This window comes from Hyalella azteca, unplaced genomic scaffold (assembly GCF_000764305.2).
Source record: "Hyalella azteca isolate HAZT.00-mixed unplaced genomic scaffold, Hazt_2.0.2 contig16202, whole genome shotgun sequence".
In the NCBI taxonomy this organism is placed as follows: Eukaryota; Metazoa; Arthropoda; class Malacostraca; order Amphipoda; family Hyalellidae; genus Hyalella; species Hyalella azteca.
Genome location: NW_025946029.1, coordinates 13185 through 31916, shown reverse-complemented (window position 1 = coordinate 31916; position 18732 = coordinate 13185). Strand labels below are relative to the sequence as shown.

At 41.2% G+C, this 18732-nt stretch overlaps 2 protein-coding genes across 2 annotated transcripts; both read left to right on the top strand.

Moving 5' to 3' along the window:
- Window positions 1–5363: 5363 nt before the first annotated feature.
- On the top strand, window positions 5364–10060 carry LOC108680676 (cytochrome P450 2L1; the record flags this gene model as incomplete). Its single annotated transcript, XM_018169557.2, is given in 4 exon segments — window positions 5364–5620; window positions 8395–8485; window positions 9423–9556; window positions 9998–10060. Coding segments are annotated over 4 exon segments (373 nt in total), but the record flags the coding sequence as incomplete, so codon positions are not given.
- A 2336-nt stretch (window positions 10061–12396) lies between these two features.
- On the top strand, window positions 12397–16741 carry LOC108680674 (cytochrome P450 2C15). Its single transcript, XM_018169556.1, has 4 exons — window positions 12397–12548; window positions 14442–14583; window positions 14883–15043; window positions 16549–16741. The coding sequence occupies exons 1-4, from the start codon at window positions 12397–12399 to the stop codon at window positions 16739–16741; spliced, it is 648 nt and encodes a 215-aa protein (XP_018025045.1).
- Window positions 16742–18732: the final 1991 nt, after the last annotated feature.

The window sequence follows — 18732 nt, the reverse complement described above, 5'->3', positions numbered from 1 at the left end:
TTTTCTAGGGTCGCGTTTGAAACCTGTCGGAACAACAGCATGGATCTGGTACCAAACCCCGTCACCCCAAAAGTGAGTCACTAAGTCAATCTCTGTGTCAAAATAATTTTGGTGTCGTGGGTATAGGTGCTTATACATGGGGCTAGTACTAGCTGCGAGTTTTCACACTGTCACTGTAGCCGGCCGAAAACCTATACACGAGGAGAGTATTTGGTAAATAGTCCGCAGGCGCCAGTGCAGCGTTAGAAACTGTCGAATGATGGAATATGGTGGTACATGGAATTTGGAACGTAGCGGTAGTGACGAGTTTGATGAGGTTTTCAACTTATCAAATTGGGAAGAAACTTCTTATGTTTCCTGAACAAACATAAGAAACGTCTTATGTTTTATGTTATGTGACGTAAACCTGATTAAATTTTTGTCAATTTCAGGATAGGGCGAGTTTGTCCATCCGAATGACGGCAGGCTTCTTCGTAGACATGATACGTGCCAGCAACGGCTCGTACGTGACATGGAGCTCCGGAGTCATGGTGCCGGACACTGCCAACTATGGTTGGATGTCGGGAGAACCTACTGGCGGCAACCAGCAATGCATTGCAATTGGCAGCTCTCTTTCCTTGTACCTCGACAGCCTTTGCAGTTATAAAGATATCTACGCAGGGGTCATTTGCGCCTACAGTGCATTGCATTAAAACACACATTTTGTTTGAATGAGTCGGGCGAAGTTGTCTTTGACATCACTAGATTGACTGGATCAAATTCAAATATGATCTTAGCGTGAAATTTTTACATTGACTTTTCCCACGTAAGTTGATCGTTTGTTCGCTGTTGCACGATTCAGCTTTTGTTTTGGGTGGCGCAGCCGTAGGCCACAAATTTTATTCTTAAATAAGCCCTGGAGCCAAGTCAGCCAACGCCCAGCTTCACGATGTATTAACTTCACTTAGCCTCAGAGCTAGAAGCCGCAGACTACGCTTGAACTACGTAATCCAGACAAGCGCCACGCTGCCGAAAGATAATAGCGCCGTAGGTCTTCAGCAAATGCTTAAGCATGCTTGCTCATAAGCAGGCAGTTCCTCATCCGGCTGTACATACTCCGGCCTAAACTTTTCTGGCCTAACCTATTCACGCTGTCCCGGCTCACAACCTCCTTGCAGCCAATGACTGGCTCTACCTGCACACTTGGACCGCCTTTCTAACTTCCTGCAGCCAATAAGGTAATGTTAGGTCCACTCAGATTTATTTTGGGAGGAGAAATGTTGCAACTTGTGTAGGTTAGGTCTGAAGAGGTTAAGCCGGAAGAGGTTTGGCCAGATGCAGTATGGCCATGCATACCTTTAACAAGCTTATTATGTGGCTGTGGACATCCGGCGCTATAGCTTTGAAGACTTGACTTCATAGGCTGTTATGCCCTCTAGCGTTTTTAACTACGGAGAGAAATATGATATAAGTATGAAGTTTGGCAATGCTGGCCTGCGGCATGCACCCCTTGTTTTGCAATGAAGGCGCTTGTAGATTTGTGTGGACTGTATATTTATTCAATTTGTACTTCCTAACTTTGCTCCCAGGACCTTTTCCAGATATATCTCAGTGATTACCGTTGACTCCTGCGTTTGGTACTTATTTCTGTCTGGACAAGAAGTTACGAGACAAGAAGCTTTTTTCAGATTAGCTGAAAAAACCCACATAATTTTCCAATTCTGGAGTAAAACGTGGAATGTTTTGACGAGACGTCATGGACAAAGTATGAACATTAAACTTTTTCGGAATGAACATCATTTTGAACGAGGCATAAAGACACATAATGGGGCATGCTCTTTAATTTTGATGTTAAATTTAGTTACTGGATTTTGTCATTTCGTCAGTTTTATATATTTCAAGTATTTCACTATGTAAAATGATATCCTTAATATCAATCATGCAAATGTAAGCATATTTGAAACGAAAAAGCCCGTCCACACAATTCGAAGATGCCGACACACGAGGTGCGTTTACACGGGGCCAGTAGTGCAGCCACTTAACCGGCCAGTACTAACCGCCACTAATTATCATGCCAGTAGCCTCGTGAAGAGATGCACTGGCAATTTTAGGGGTTACTGGCAAATGACGACTGGTAGATGGCGACGTGATCAGCTAGCTGATTTACCAAGAATGAAGACAGCTCAGAATCGAATATAGATAGTGAATAACGGTTTGCATGAATAACATGCATTTAATGGTTTAATGCTTTACTAAACCTGATGAATCTTTGCATTTAATGGTTTAATGATTTACTAAACCTGATGAATCTTTTCAAGAATCGTTATGCTTTTATATCGAATCCATTAAAGACAGTTTTATATAAAAGTATTGATATTCTAAATAATACTAGGTAGAGATTAACGATTATAAATAATTTAGTTTTCAATGTTTCACTTATGCCACTCACGAATTTTAGTTACCTTGAAATATCAATCACGTCTAATACATGTGTAATGTACTTTTTCGATTGGTATCTTGACACTTCGTCTGTACAACGTCTCTCTCATTACCAGGTTTTAGATGTGATGATTTCATAAACGGATTTGAAAGATCCAAATGAGTATATTTATATCCTTTTAAGGCCTAAGTGGATTTAGTACGAATTTACATTCTCATTAATGTGTCCCTTTAATACCAACGACTAAACGCCATATGCCTCTTATCAGTAGAGCTAAACTATCATCTAAATAAAAGTCAAGCTTAATTTAGCCGCAAGCTGTGCCAAATGTAAGCTCATTCCGGTGGGCTTCAACTTATGCGGTCTGAGATTTGTAGATATTTCGCAGGAATAGCTCGAGAATCATGTCCAACGTTCTTTTTCTCATCGGAAGAGAGCTATATGCTTAGCTTCCAGAGTAGCGCCAACACTTGTGATTCACTGCTTGTGCTGTCACTGAAGATCATTCCAGTGGTCCAAGATTCGCCAATTCTATGACGACCTCTGTTATGTTTCCTTTGGCTGAGACAAATCTTTAAGAAGTGCATTATGCTGTCCTTCTCAGAGTTGTATTGATACAAGAAATTTGATTCTTCCGCATTTTTGTTTTCTTGAGTTGAAATATTTTCTTTTTCATCAGCCGTCTTCAAACAAATATCCTTAAACTTTCTCTTGCAACAATATGTCTTTGTCCTTATCATGTTTGCATCCAGCCATTGACATTTTTAGTGATATTCTGCAGAATTTTCAGCAGTTGCAAGTTTAGAGCAACATGTACATTGCGGTTTACCTATCAAAACAGACTAAATTTTTTATTCAAGGGAGCAGACGTTTGACAATTATGTCCTGGGTTTTGGTCTAGCAACACAGCTGGTGTCATTTCCGGTGGTTGAGTTTTAGTTGCATTTATTTATACTTGGGGTGGTTTTGAGTCAATTGTTTTATATGAAATGATGCCTGGCACTGATGATGGCCCTCCTGGCATTGTGGCAGTCAGCGACACAACTAGGGTGTTCTGGTACTTCTGAAAACATTTTAATTTGGATATTTTGTTCAGAACTTAAATCCAGCAATACATCGGGTGTCATTTCCATTCTCAGATATTTATTTCCTTTCAATCCTCTACCGCCTGACATGAGTAACTGTAGCAATATTTTCACACAAGCCTACGCAAAAAAGATATCGTTCTAGTGAGCGCAAAATGACTTGCACTGATGGTTGTCGCCACGTACGACAACTTTAAAATGTTATCTGTTGCGTACAAACGTCCTCAGGTTGCTACACTCTATAGTATACGGATAATCGAATGTTCCCGGAGAGTGACATACGGTGGTAGAGGGTTAAATAGCACTCTCGATTGCATATTTCATATTTTTCGAACCATAATCTACCATTCGTTCCTCCGCACCACTCACCAAAGCCCTGACGAGTTCCCTATATACTCTCGCCGTTGACTATATATGTAGAAGCGATTTCGCGCTCACGACAGGTGTACTTTTATTTTTCGCATTCAATAAAATAGATTATGGAGTAGCTTCCCAAATATGATATTAAAACCTCCTATATATAATATATATCCTTGCGCCAAATAGTGCAATATTTCACCAAATAGCGAATTAGTTCATCCTAATGCCATATATATTTTTCCTAAGAGTGCAATCGTTTACAAATAGTCCAATATATCATCAAATAATGCAATATTTCACCGAATAATGCAATATTTCACCAAATAATGCAATATTTCACCAAATAATGCAGTATTTCATCAAATAATGCAATATTTCACCAAATATTGCAATACTTCTCCAAATAGTGCAATTTTTCACCATGTACTGAACATTGTATTAAATAGTGCAATATTCCTTCATATAGTGCAATATTTAATAGAATAGTGCAATATATCACCAAATAGTGCAATGTTGCGCCAAATTGCGCAATATTTCACCAAATAGTGCAATATCTCATGCTGCCTCAATAAGTCTAGTTTTCTCGCGACCGTCAATGTTCGAAAACGGCGAAACCGCTGGCCTCACGGCCGCGGCCGTTACAGCGCCCGCTGACTGCAGACCGTGCTTGAGTGACGGTCACCTCCATAGAACAGACTCTTGGCGCAAATTTTAGGCCCCTTATATATGTATATACACTGTTAGAAAAATTACCGTTAACGGTATTACCGGCGTTTCAGTGGCCGGTCGACACGAGAAAAGAAACACAGTGTCGCCGTTTTTATTCTAATTTAACACTAGAAATCCGTAAAACATCTGATAAAAACAGCGAAACTGTTTATTTTCACGAGGGCGACCGGCCACTAGAACGCCAGTAGGACCGTTTTTTCACCGTTTTTTCTAACAGTGTAGGCAGCCGTCGCGCACCGTTTAAGCCTATCCCTCGAAATGCGCCGCGAAGGTTTCCAGTTCCACAAAGGTTCCCTTTGATAGCCTCGAAAATCCAAACTTCACAACACAGATACTTTCAATACTATAATATGAAATAGTCAGAAATACCTACGCTTTCTTCAGGCTTAGACCATTGTCTCATAATTTTACCTCTCATAAACCGGGGCCTATAAGTACGAATATCTTTGATGTAACAGTTTACATGTCAATTGACCAATGGTTAACCCATGCTGTATTGACGGTTACTCTCGAGGCCTTCAATTCAGGCTATAAGTGACGACAGTAAACGTATTCGTATAGTAAATAACTAATCGAAAAACTCACACGTAAAGTTTGTTTCAATTATAATGATATCATATATTGCTGTCAGCTAAAAGCAGACCCATTTGACCTATCTCTGACTCTAAACCACCCGCCCACGACAGATTTCGACCAGAATTTATACAAATAGCTGAAGGGTTTTGAATCCAACAACTCGCTGTACGAGTTTATCTTAAACCTATCGGACACCCTGATTTTAATCAACTCGCTGCAAAAGTCCATCTTCCCTAATGAAAAATAACCACTCGGCAAGCCCGACTTTAACCGACTAGATACAGCAGTCGATTTTAACCACAGGGTCACCATGATTTTAGTCGAGCTTCTTCTCACTTCAAGTGTTAAATTTTCCCGCCAGAAGTGATGTGGCTGGAAGTGTTGCTGCTGTGCGCGCTGCTGCTGGTCTACGCCGTGCTGCGGGACCGGCGCCCCCGCAACTGCCCGCCTGGTGGGTTCTGGGTGGGTCTTGTATTGTGGGCGGGGTTCACATTGTGGGTGGGGCTTGGTGGGCGTGGTTCACATTGTGGGTTAGGCTTTCGCTACTGGACCGACCCCCAAAGGTTCAACCCCGACCGCTTCCTGGACCCCAGCGGCAGATACGAGGCGCCCAAGGCTGGCTTCATGGCCTTCGGCTCAGGTAGGCGCCAGTCATATTTTATATATATTTTAGAAGAAGATCCATGTAAAACGAGGTACTTTTGGTGCTAATTAAGTACACGTAGCGGCCCAGGTATACCTATAGCGGCCCAGGTACACGTAACAGCCTAAGTACACATTGCGACCTAAGAACACGTGAACACGTAGCGGCCAAAGTACACGTAGCGGACCAAGTACACGTAGCAGCCTAAGTACACATAGCGGCCTAAGAACACGTAGCGGACCAAGTACACGTAGCAGCCTAAGTACACATAGCGGCCTAAGAACACGTAGCGGCCTAAGAACGCGTAGCGGCCTAACTACAGGTAGCGGCCTAAGTACACGTAGCGGCCTAAGTACACGTTACTGGGTCTATCCAATAAATAGGCAAACAAATCTTGCTTTCCCCAAACTTTTTATAAATAACTGTGATGATAAACAAATGACGGATACAAGAATACAAATGAATAAACCGTGTATTTCCTTAGCACTTTTAACTCCGCCCTCATGTTTCGGAGCCTTTTTCTGTGGTGGGATTCCCATACAATGACGAAATACAAAGCGCATCTAAATGAGGTCACGCCAAAGGTGAATCAAAACGCTAAACGATAAATTTCAAAAGTCCAATTGCAATCCCTTATAACGTAGCGGCCAAAGAACACGTAGCGCCAAAGAACACGTAGCGGCCTAAGTACACGTAGCGGCCTAAGAACTCGTAGCGGCCTAGGTACACGTAGCGGCCTAAGAAACGTAGCGGCCTAAGAACACGTATGTGGTCTAAGTACACGTAGCGGTCTAAGTACACGTAGCGGCCTAAGAACATGTAGTGGTCTTAGTACACGTAGCGGCCTAAGTACACGTAGCGGCGTAAGAACACGTAGCGGTATAAGTACACGTAGTGGCCCAAGTACACGTAGCGGGCCAAGTACACGTATAGTGGCCTAAGTACACGTAGCGGCCCAGGTACACGTAATGGCCAATACCCTATCAAAATTTGGATGCCTGTCAGCCGCTGGCTCAGGGTCGCCCCAAGTTCTTTTTGCGGTGTAAATTAAAAGCTCTATGTCCGCTTTAGGTTCCGATTGCCAGAGCGAAATAAGCGCCGAAAGAGAATCTTGTGAAATACCCGTCGAGCTTGGGGCGATCGTGGGTAAATGAGATGGCGATATGGATTTTTCCATACTTACCCAGCTATTTATTTATAAGCGTCGACCAGTAACAAAAAATATGTAAACTTTGTATTAAAAGAGTTTTAATGAGAGTAAATTTCAAGAAACTTTGAATATTATTGTTAATCATGTCTGCGACTTATATACTTTTTTCGAGATGTAAACGGGTTGTAATTTTTATTCTCCATTGAATGGTATACTCGGCATTCCTTGATCAGCCTCCTTGTTGTCGATATTTTCTACCGAAAAATAGTTATGATCGAGTCTGCTGATACGCGGAGGGAAAATCCCGCATACTAGCTGCTCAAACGGAGACGTTATGCAATGTTTGAGGGGAAAGAGACGTCGTAAATTACACAACTGTCAGTTCACGACGGGTGGCATGGTAAAGGCGAAGTCAATGAGGGGCGAAGAATAATACGTGGCCAGTGGTCGGCCTAGTCCAATTAGTTATAGCCGACCGTTGGCCATTCCTCGGCCACCTGAAAACGACCAGTTGCCGCGAAGAAGGGTCTGGCTAGGATATCATATTACAAAGAGTACAAGCTTGAGGGTAGCGACTGGCCGAGCTTTGGGCAGATCAAGGAATTTACACGATGGTCGCGAAAACCTCGCTCTCAGACTTCGCTGCATTTTGACTACAAGCCTTAAGCCTATCCCTCGAAATGCGCCGTGAAGGTTTCAAGTTTCACAAGGGTTCCCTTTGATAGCCTCGAAAATCTAAACTACACAACACAGATACTTTCAATACTATAATATAAAATAGTCAGAAATACCTACGCTTTATTCAGGCTTAGACCATTGTCTCATAACTTTAACTCTCCAGGCCTATAAGTACGAATATCTTTGATGTAATAGTCAATTGACCAATGGTTAACCCATGCTGTAGTGACGGTTACTCTCGAGGCCTTCAGTTCAGGCTATAAGTGACGACAGTTATCATATTCGTAAAGTGAATTACTAATCGAAAAACACAAACGTGAAGTTTTTTCAATTATAATAATATCATATATTGCTGTCAGCTAAAAGCAGACCCATTTGACCTATCTCCGACTCTAAACCGCCCGCCCCACGGTCGATTTTGACCAGAATTTATACAACTAGCTGAGGGGTTTCGAATCCCCCAACTCTCTGTACGAGTAAATCTTAACCACTTGGACACCCTGATTTTAATCAACTCGCTGCAAAAGTCCATTTCTGGTGGGTGAAGCCAGCCTGGAGGATGGAGCCTGCCTGGTGTGTGGGGCCAGCCTTGTGGGTGAGGTCCACCTGAGAGCGGGAACTGCATTGTGGGTGGAGCCTGCCAGGTGATGGGAGGCTTGTAAACGAAGTACCATGATTCGGATGTCAAATTCAACGAAATGGTCACGTTTTGCAAGATGAGAAAGACCCAGTAACGACAATATCCCGCTAACAGGTCCTACTGAGATCCCATTCTTCGGGCGCATGCCGTTCTTTGACGAAGTGGTGGCCGAAGAACTCAAGAAGAACTACGGCGACATTGTCATGTGAGTAATCAGATGAAAAGTTTCAATATCTCTGCCAATGTTAATTAAAATAGGGTTGACCTCGCAATCAGAAAAATCAATGTTCGATCCAAAAATTAACGTTTTCTTACTGTCTGAATGTTGACACATTTTATGCAATTGGCACTGAAAACTTTAGTTTATGATGCGATGACTTTTCTACACTAGTTTTGTTCAGTAATAATGTTTCACCAAGTTGTAAATTTTTAACTAATAGAAAGTTTTCATTTTTTTTTGCACTATAACTGGGACTTACGCACCATCAACCTCTTGGTCACATCTCCCTAATAACCGCCATCTGTCCCGTTCCCTCTATCATACCCAACTAAATTTAGCTCCGCGAAATATTAGCCGATAGTATTAATTATCAGCAATTAATCTCCGTTTCGAATATCGGGTTGATTCCTTCAGTTGAAAGTAGCTGGGAACGTACGCTTGCAGTCGAAAAGATTTGTTTTTGCGCCGTAAAGCAACACCGCAGTGGAGCCGCAATAGCCGCGATGGGTACATCTGTGCCACTCAACGAGTTCACGCAACAGAGACATACATTATACAAAGTCAACGATGATTCAAAAAACCTTTTCTTCCTACCTGGTCTTTCACCCTTACCCTACGTTGATTGACAAAATTTTTCATCTCCACACCTAGAGTTACAACAATTTCACCAATATCTTCATCATAAGCATTCTTCTTAAAGTAGCAATTAGTGTCGTCTACAAATTCTTCCACGGAGCACAGACTTCTCTCGACGGATTCTAACGACACACTGGCGCTTGCTACTGTTACACAATATTGTTTACTTAGTTCTCTTTTTTGTGTATAAGCTTTCAGCCGGCAAACTGGAAGGGAAAAGTACTTACCGACAATACTATCAGCTAAGACTTTCCCCGTGTATAAGCATCTTTACACTTCCCCGCAGGTATCGCACAGGGTCGTACCGCTCGGTGCTGCTCTTCGACTACCACGTCGCCAAGGAGGCGCTCGCTAGACTCGAGTTCGCCGACCGGCCAAATTTTTTCGAAAGCTTTAACATCGATGACCAGAAAACTGGAGGTAATGATGATAATTAATAATATATAGCAAATAATCTAATTTATTTAATACCAAGACACGGCAGCGACCTTTGCCTAGAAGAAATTTCTGACTATATTAGTTAGAGAAGAATTTAACCTTAATTGCATCTCTTCCCTGCATGGTGATATTCACTTCCATCTTTGCGCTTTGAAGCGAAATTGTGGTCTCTGACTTTTACCTATGCTCATAATTCTTCTGACTTTTATCGAGGTTTCACTATTTGTCATTATAGTCAAAGAAAGAAGATTAACTTTGTCAATGTAGTGATGCATTTTTTGTGCCTGTGTGAGTCATCCTAACCCAGTTTGGCTTGGTATAATGGGGTATAAATGCCGCGTTTTTCTTGCTGGTGGTGTGGATGATAAAGTGTGTGACATATTTGGACAATATTACCCGATAATTTCCCTGGGTTTGCCACAGGAGTCGTGAGTAGCAACGGTCGTCAGTGGCAGCACGACAGGCGTTTTGTGCTGCGCAGCCTCCGTGACTTGGGTGAGTCAAATGTAGACATATTAACTCTTTTTCCTTTCATTTTGATGTGATTTCATATCGAAGCATTATTATAATTAAAGATGTTTTCTACGTATCCATGCTACGGGTGGCGTCAAAAGAAATTTCACTGCACAAGTGAGTCAAAACTGAAATTTAAGCGGCCAGTAATAGGTTAGTATGACCCACAAAATGGGGCAAGTAAGTCAAAAAAGTTTTGACTCATAAAAATTGTCATCCAGGCCCACCCAAGTCTCTCAGTGTATACAGGGCTTCAAGATAGCTACAGTGTATACAAAAGCTTCACGTATGGCTATTTAACTGTTACTATATAAACAATAATTAACTTTCACTAAATAACTAATAACTAACTGTTACAAAATATTCAACTGTCACTAAATAATAAATATACCAACGCAATAAGCTTACTAAATGATTTTCTGTTGAAACATAATTAACAATAGACAGTTACAAAATATTAAATAGATTCATTTAATTCAAGGCATAGGGAAAAACTTTACACACTGCTATTCAGTTGTTACTAAATAAATAACGGCTACTAAAGATTTCACTATTACTAACTAAATAATGTTAACTGATACTAAGTATTTTATTGTTACTTAATAACGTAATGTAACTGTTACTAAGTATTTAACTGTATTAAACAATAAATGGATTCTTGTCATTTAGGCATGTGGAAAAGCTTCACATACGGCCATTCGTCTTGATAGTGAGTGGTGATGGTGAACGTCATCATCTGGCAGAGGGTTGATAGTGAGTGGCGATGGTGAACTTCATCATCTGGCAGATGGAGGCTAGTGAGTGATGATAGTGAACGTCATCATCTGGCAGATGGTGACTAGTGAAGAGACTTATATCAGTAATAACCTCAAAGCCATCCTGAAATGCAATGCAGAATCAATAATAATAATAAAATTGATTTCTGAGTAGATTAGGCTGTGAAACATGTCAAATTCTTGGCATCGCAGTACATTCACAGCTTGCTGCGGTCTCGAACATGCAACTCACTGCTCAAATTTTGCGTTGCTTAACCGCCCGGCGTCTTCGCTGATTTTGTCCTCAACTGTCGCAGGTGGCTGGGATCGAACCAGCTCCCAGCTCCAATCTTAATATTCTGAACTGTAATAACTGGGTCACCTCGGCCCATATACAGGGATCATCTTATTATCTTCTAATATTTTTTGTCATTTGTGTATACGGATATTTTCTTACGATGTGATAACTCTTTTAATTAAAACGGTCATTAATCGCCTGATTTCTAATATTCTTATTACCATGGAAAATAAACTCAATATAATTCTAGAAATTTCGTCAATTTCGTGCCTGAATGACTAGAGGTTAGAGAACTTTATGGAAATTTCTAGCAAAATTCAACTGAGGTTATTTATATTGACCTGCAGGCACTCGATACGACCTGAGGTCCAAGGAGGTGGAACTAATCTACGAACTCACGAAGGATTTCCAGCGGAACTTTTCGGTGGTAAACTTCATCCCGATGTTCATCCCTGCCCTGGACAAAGTCCCGGACTCCATCAAAAACAAGATCTTTGGAGAAGATCTGTTCCAGAAAGTCGTTGAAGAAATGAGGAACGTTGTTCGCGTGGGTATCTTATTCGATTGAAAAATAGAATTTCAATTCCGTTTGTTCAGTATCGTTTTCGATTTGAAATGCTGAACGATGTTGGCGTGGGGAATTGTTTACAGTGAAAATTTCAAAACTTCGCGCGAGAGAATCTGTTTCAAATCTAATGCGTAATGTAAGGCGTTTGTTTTTCTATGCATGAACCAGCGACATTCGATTTGTTATGTTTTTTAGATTGAAATTTAGAAACTTTATTCGAGTGGTATTGTATTCGATGTCTTGGTTTAGACTCGGCGTAACATTCCACTTCAGAGAAGAGTTCTGGGACGTTGTTAGAAGTAAATATCGTTATTTAAAATGCAATTTAATATGTATTATAAACTTTACTGCCGCTCTTCAGTAATTTATCATAAAAACCACGCATAACCCGAACTAGTTCGAATTTTTGAATGATTCTTTAACCAGAGTAATTTTGTGCTAAAATGCATCCTGTAACATCTGTTGTGAAAGAGTGTATTGCACATGTTAATATATGCAACTGTTGTGAGCGTTCTTTTGTGTCCAGAAAACCATCGATGAGCACCTGAAAGACCACGATCCCGACCACCCTTTTATCTTTACCCGTGAACATAAACCATACCACGTAAAACTCTGACGGAGTATAAAAAACCTATTCAATTATACTTATAAATCTTTAATTTCAGCTCTGGACCAGATCGTGAACGACATGTTCCAGGCGGGTTCGGACACCATCAACAACGTCCTCAAGTGGGTTGTCCACTTGCTGGCCCGCTACCCTGACGTGGCGAAGAGAATGCAGGACCAAATCGACTCGGTGGTGCCCAGGGACGCTATGGTATCACTCAATGACAAGCCAAGGTATGGTATCTGGTAGTTTTGAGTATTTAATGATTATAGTATCTAAATGGTATCTAAAACTTCAAACCTACAGTTATGGGATGGCCTTGTGGTTTTGCTTAGAGTATCAGGATTGGAGCAGATAGTTAAGGGTTTGATTCCAGCTTCATGCGACAGTTCTGGTCAAAATCGATGAGTTTGACGGGTGGTTGAGAATAGCAAGATTTGAGGATCAGTGAGCTGCGAGTTCGAAACCCAAGCAGCCTGCAAAAATTCTGCGATGTCTAAAATCAACGGCAAACAAGATTGTGCCAATTAAGCGCTGACTCTGCCACTATTACTATTATTATGGCCCTTTACTACACATCCTTACTGGTTTACAGACCATTTGAATACCTTTAACGCACATTTCAAACCCCTTTCACATTCCTCTCAAACATATTGAACGTGTTTTTCGAGCAAGTTTCACTTCCTTTTAAGTACCTTTCACGTAAGTTTCAAGTACTTTTTACGTCATTTTCGGCACCTTTCACAATACTTTTAAGACCATTTCACGCGCCTTTAAACACCTTTCACGTATCTTTTAACTACTTTTTACGTTATTTTAAGCCTGTTAAGAGTCAGGTGGAGCGGTCGCCGAACACCGCATTGAGCCCAAACGGCCTCACGCGGTTAAAATTTCTCGGCCAGGCTCTGCCTTCTAACGTCTGGCTGCACATTCCCCTCCTCCACTCCCCCCCCTCTACATTTTTAATCAGCGAGCGACATACTACTAATTTTTCTACGAAATTGCACTCTATTATCAAATTGGTTGTTTTCTTACTAATAATCTTTATTGACAATACGTGGTCATAATTTACGGCAATGCTGTGTTGTGATAAAACAACCAAGTTAATTTAGGCTGTTTCATAAAAGCACGGGGGCGGGGAAAGCGATTTATTGGTGAACGAATTAATTGTTAAAGTAATTGTGCTGGATATTATACCTATGTGTGTGACATAATNATTCTAGCTCATTTAATTCAATAATTTGCATTAAAATAATCGTTCGTGTGGTAGCAAATGGGAAATTTTATATTAAATTGTGCTGTTTATGCATTCGGTCACTTCATATTTTAAAACATTATTTCGATTAACTCTTCGTAATCATCCTAACGCATGATGCTCATTTACGATCACCTTAACAACATTTTCATATTATTGAAGATGCATGGAAACATGCATTGTTAGTTTAGACCCTTTAAAAGACTCCGCAGCTTCAGACAAGGGCTTTGAAAGCTGGTCGAAAGGAACTGCGAAGAGAAGAGGGAGGGAAGAAGGAATGTTTACCTTGAACGACAGAAGATTTATTGCCATATAGGGTAGGCTGCGCCTACACCCGGTACGACAATGGGTCAGGTCTTGCTTAAATCTACGGAATTTTCACTCCCCACTAATAATGTCGCCTAATATCTAATGCTAAAAGAATGATTCAGAAATGCTTTGTGTAGAGATCAATGAAGAATAAATAGTTAAATTAACATGTGTCGCGAAAATGTTAGAAAATGTCGCGTTAGAAAAAGTCGCTCATTTTACGATCCTCATATGGTTTAAAATTTTTGTTCGTGATAAAAGTGGTAATACATAGTTTACATAATATATCTTACTGTCCGTTAATTTAAAATAATCAGCCAGATCTCCATTCCAAATTTCAGACTTGTATCTTATTTAGGAGGAGAGTTATTGGTTGCCTTCATTGTTAAGAACCCTCATAGGGATTGACGAGGCTGGCGGCCGCTCCACCGGGCTCTTAAGCACCTTTCAAGTACCTTTAAACTACTTTATACGTTATTCTTAGGCATCGTTTACAATACTTTTAAGCATATTTCACGCATCTGTTAAACATCAATCACTTACTCTTCACGCGCGTTTTAAGCTACTTTGCTGTCGCTGTTCTCAGTCTGCCGCTGGTCGAGGCGTTCGTCATGGAAACGCTGCGCTACTCATCCCTGCTACCCATCAACGTCCAGAGGGCAGCTACCCGTGACACTACCATCGGGGGGTACTTCATCCCCAAGGTGGGTACTTCATCCCCAGGGTGGTAACTTCATCTCCAGGGTGGGTACTTCATCCCCAAGGTGGGTACTTCATCCCCAAGGTGGGTATTTCATCCCCAAGGTAGGTACTTCATCCCCAAGGTGGGTATTTCATCCCCAAGGTGGGAACTTCATCCCCAAGGTGTGTACTTCATCCCCAAGGTGGGTACTTCATCCCCAATGTAGGAACTTCATCCCCAAGGTGGGTACTTCATCCCCAAGGTGGGTACTTAAACCTCAAGGTGAGTACTTCATCCCCTGGGTGGTAACTTCATCTCCAGGGTGGGAACTTCATCCCCAAGGTGGGAACTTTATCCCCAAGGTGGGTACTTCATCCCCAAGGTGGGTACTTCATCCCCAATGTAGGAACTTCATCCCCAAGGTGGGTATTTCATCCCCAAGGTGGTTACTTCATCCCCAAGGCGGGTACTTCATCCCCAAGGTGAGTATTTCATCCCCAAGGTGGGTACTTCATCCCCAAGGTGGGTACTTCATCTCCAAGGTGGTGGATATATGAAGTTCTAATTTGAACATTTAATACCCAGAGGAATTGAACGCCATCGAACCCCAAAGAATTATATATTTTAGAAGAAGATCCATGTAAAACGAGGTATTTTTGTGTGCTAATTAAGTACACGTAGCTGCCCATAGGTATACATAGCGGCCCAGGTACACGTTGCAGCCTAAGTACACATTGCGGCCTAAGAACACGTAGCGGCCCAACTACACGTAGCGGACCAAGTACACGTAGCAGCCTAAGTACACATAGCGGCCTAAGAACAAATAGCGGCCTAAGTACACGTTGTTGGGGTCTATCCAATAAATAGGCAAACAAATCTCGGTTTCCCCAAACTTTTAATAAATAACTGTGATAATAAACAAATGACGGATACAAGAATACAAATGAATAAACCGTGTATTTCCTTAGCACTTCTAACTTCGGCCTCAAGTTTCCGAGCCTTGCTCTGTGATGGGATTCCCATACAATGACGGAATACAAAGCGCATCTAAACGAGGTCACGTCAAAGGTGAATCAAAACGCTAAACGATAAATTTCAAGAGTCCTATTGCAATACCTTACAAAGTAGCGGCCTAAGAACACGTAGCGGCCTAATTAAGAACACGTAGCGGCCCAAGTACACGTAGCGGCCTAAGAACACGCAGCGGCCTAAGAGCACGTAGCGGCCCAAGTACACGTAGCGGCCTAAGTACACGTATCGGCCTAAGAACAGGTAGCAGCCTAAGAACACGTAGTGGTCTAAGTACACGTAGCGGTCAAAGTACACGTAGCGGCCCAAGAACACGTAGCGTTCTTAGTACACGTAGCGGCCTAAGTACACGTAGCGGCTTAAGAACACGTAGCGGTCTAAGTACACGTAGCGGACCAAGTACACGTAGCAGCCTAAGTACAAGTAGCGGCCTAAGAACACGTAGCGGCCTAGGTACACGTAGCGGCCTAAGTACACATTGCGGCCTAAGAACACGTAGCGGCCCAAGCACACGTAGCGGACCAAGTACACGTAGCAGCCTAAGTACACATAGTGGCCCAAGTACACGTAATGGCCAATATCCTCATCAGTGATTGGCGTGTCTAGCTTGTAATGGCGTTAGCAATTGACTGATGAAGTTACGAAATCAAAACTATCTTTGATATGACGGCCATTAGTGACATACTATCGAAAATACGTAGTTACGTGTTCGTAGCTCCTTCAGTTAATCTTTGACGGCTTTGAATCTAAACCTAACAATCACTGGACAGAAATCATGGAATTAGGCCGTTTCTTGTACTCTGGTCACTACATTTACTTAAAATGAGTGTTAAAGTGACTAGTATTACCATTAAATAACAAGGCATAGCATTATTTTATTTATATTATACAAATATACTATTTCAGTATACAATAAAATAGTATTTTTAATAGTAAATTCACTTTACGCAGGCCGCAGACAGTGCGCCGGGGAGGTGCTGGCCCGCATGGAACTTTTCCTCTTCACGGCCGCGATAGCGCAGAACTTCGACGTGATGCCGGCCCCCACCGCCGACCTGCGCCGCGTCAAGGTGGCCACCCTGGGGGGCCTGCGCGCCCCCGAAGACCACGAGCTTATATACCGGCCACGAATATACACTCAGAAAAATTAGCGAAACTTTTTGCAAATAGCGGGGGCTTTTTAGCGCGTTTCCTCATTTATGGAAAAAAAGGTGCTGTTGTGCTCGTCATGTCCGATCGTCCGTCCATCTGTCCGTCAGTCCGTGATTTCACGGACTGACGGACGAGAAAATGCGCTCTCTGTCACTCACTGCAGTGAGTATTGAGTTATATTTTTTTGCCCTCGTGTGAGTCATTCTGACTCAGTTTGGCACTTCAAAAGCGCGTATCAGTGCTACGTCCGCTGTGCACTGCTCGTGCTGTGGGTAAGAGAATGCATCGCTATTTGGACCACATGACCCGTTAGTTTTCTGAGTGAATTTTTATCTGTAATCTTGTTAGACTAGAAAACGTCATATAAATGAATAATCAATATCGTTGAGAAAAGAATTTGGGCATGTGGAAAAATAATTCAAAGTTCATTGACACTTTAGGCAAATTTCAAACTGTGTCTTAAATTAAAATTTTAATCAAAACTATTTATATTTATGTAGAGCGACTATAGATATTACTGAATGTAATTCTCTTCGTTACGTTCAGTTGCCTTCCGACTCGTAATAAATTACATGCTAAATTTGTAAATTAATATAAAACAGATATTAATACCAGAACTTAAATTTTATTTCAATTTACATTTTTTGAGCGGGTTAATAATTCATATCTTCGTTAAACTTGACCATGCAGAATACGTGTATCTGGTACAACCCTCCAGTTCTTTTGTTATAATCACAAAGCAGTGCAATAAATTGTAAATGTCAAGCTTAAATACAAAGCATTAAAATAATTTCAAAATTTCATTTCCAAACTTCTTCTCGGACGTCAGCAACATCAAAAATCAAGCTTGAAAATCAAGGCCTTTCCGCAAAATATCAATGACATAATATAGGTGGATGCTACATAGAAAAGTTGCTACCTAAAATTGCTTGAAAATACCGCGAATGCAACTTGGGTTTTGGCATTTAAAATGCATGACATTTTCGGTTTCACGCACTATATAATACAAGGTCTAATATAACAATAAGAGTTTTGTGAACCATACAGCGTAAAACTCTGGTAGAGTTTAAGTATGTAATATAGGTACATAACTGTAGGAGTATTATGAACCATACAGCGTAAAACTCTTGTGGAGTATAAGTACATAATATAGGTACATAACTGTAGGAGTATTATGAACCGCACAGCGTAAAATTCTGGTAGAGTAAAAGTAATATGAGTACATAACGGTAGGAGTTTTATGAACGCATACAACCTAAATACAGGTCTCAGAAAAATTTACGGCCTGGCTCGCGGCCAATCTCCAAATTCAGTGGCCAATGAATAATTCCAAAATTACTGAACGTAGATCGATAAAACTTGGTACACGTATTCATCAGGACCTAACGGTGATATTTAGCTCGTGTAAATTTTTCCATTTCATCGTCATTCGTGAGTTATAAAGCAATTCAGGCCGAAATTTACAGTGAACAAGATTTTTCTTTTGAACGAAATTTATACGAATCGAATTCTAGAGATGAAATTGGCAATTTACCCCTTAACACAGCGACAATGCTCAGAAAAATGAATCTAACGCGTGATTGGCTAAGGTTACCCACTGGGCATTCTAAATAAACTTCATACTATTTGTTGGCACGATTCAAACACAAAAGTAATTTCGACCTTCACTGAATTTTATTTATTCTGAGATTACACGAGTGTTATTCGTGCTCGAGAATTGACAGGATTTAATGACTGAACATTTATGTCATTATTTAATAGTGAAATGGATGAAACCCGAAAATAGCAATTGAGTTCAAGATAATTAAGTTAATTACGACATTCGCAACGAATGACCATGAATGAAAATTCGAGTCACTACAGATACCTGACCAGGTTCCAACATCCAAACAAGAGAACAAAATATAACTCAGTACTCACTGCAGTGAGTGACAGAGAGCGCATTTTCTCGTCGACGAAAACGTGAAGTCCCGGACGGACGGACAGACAG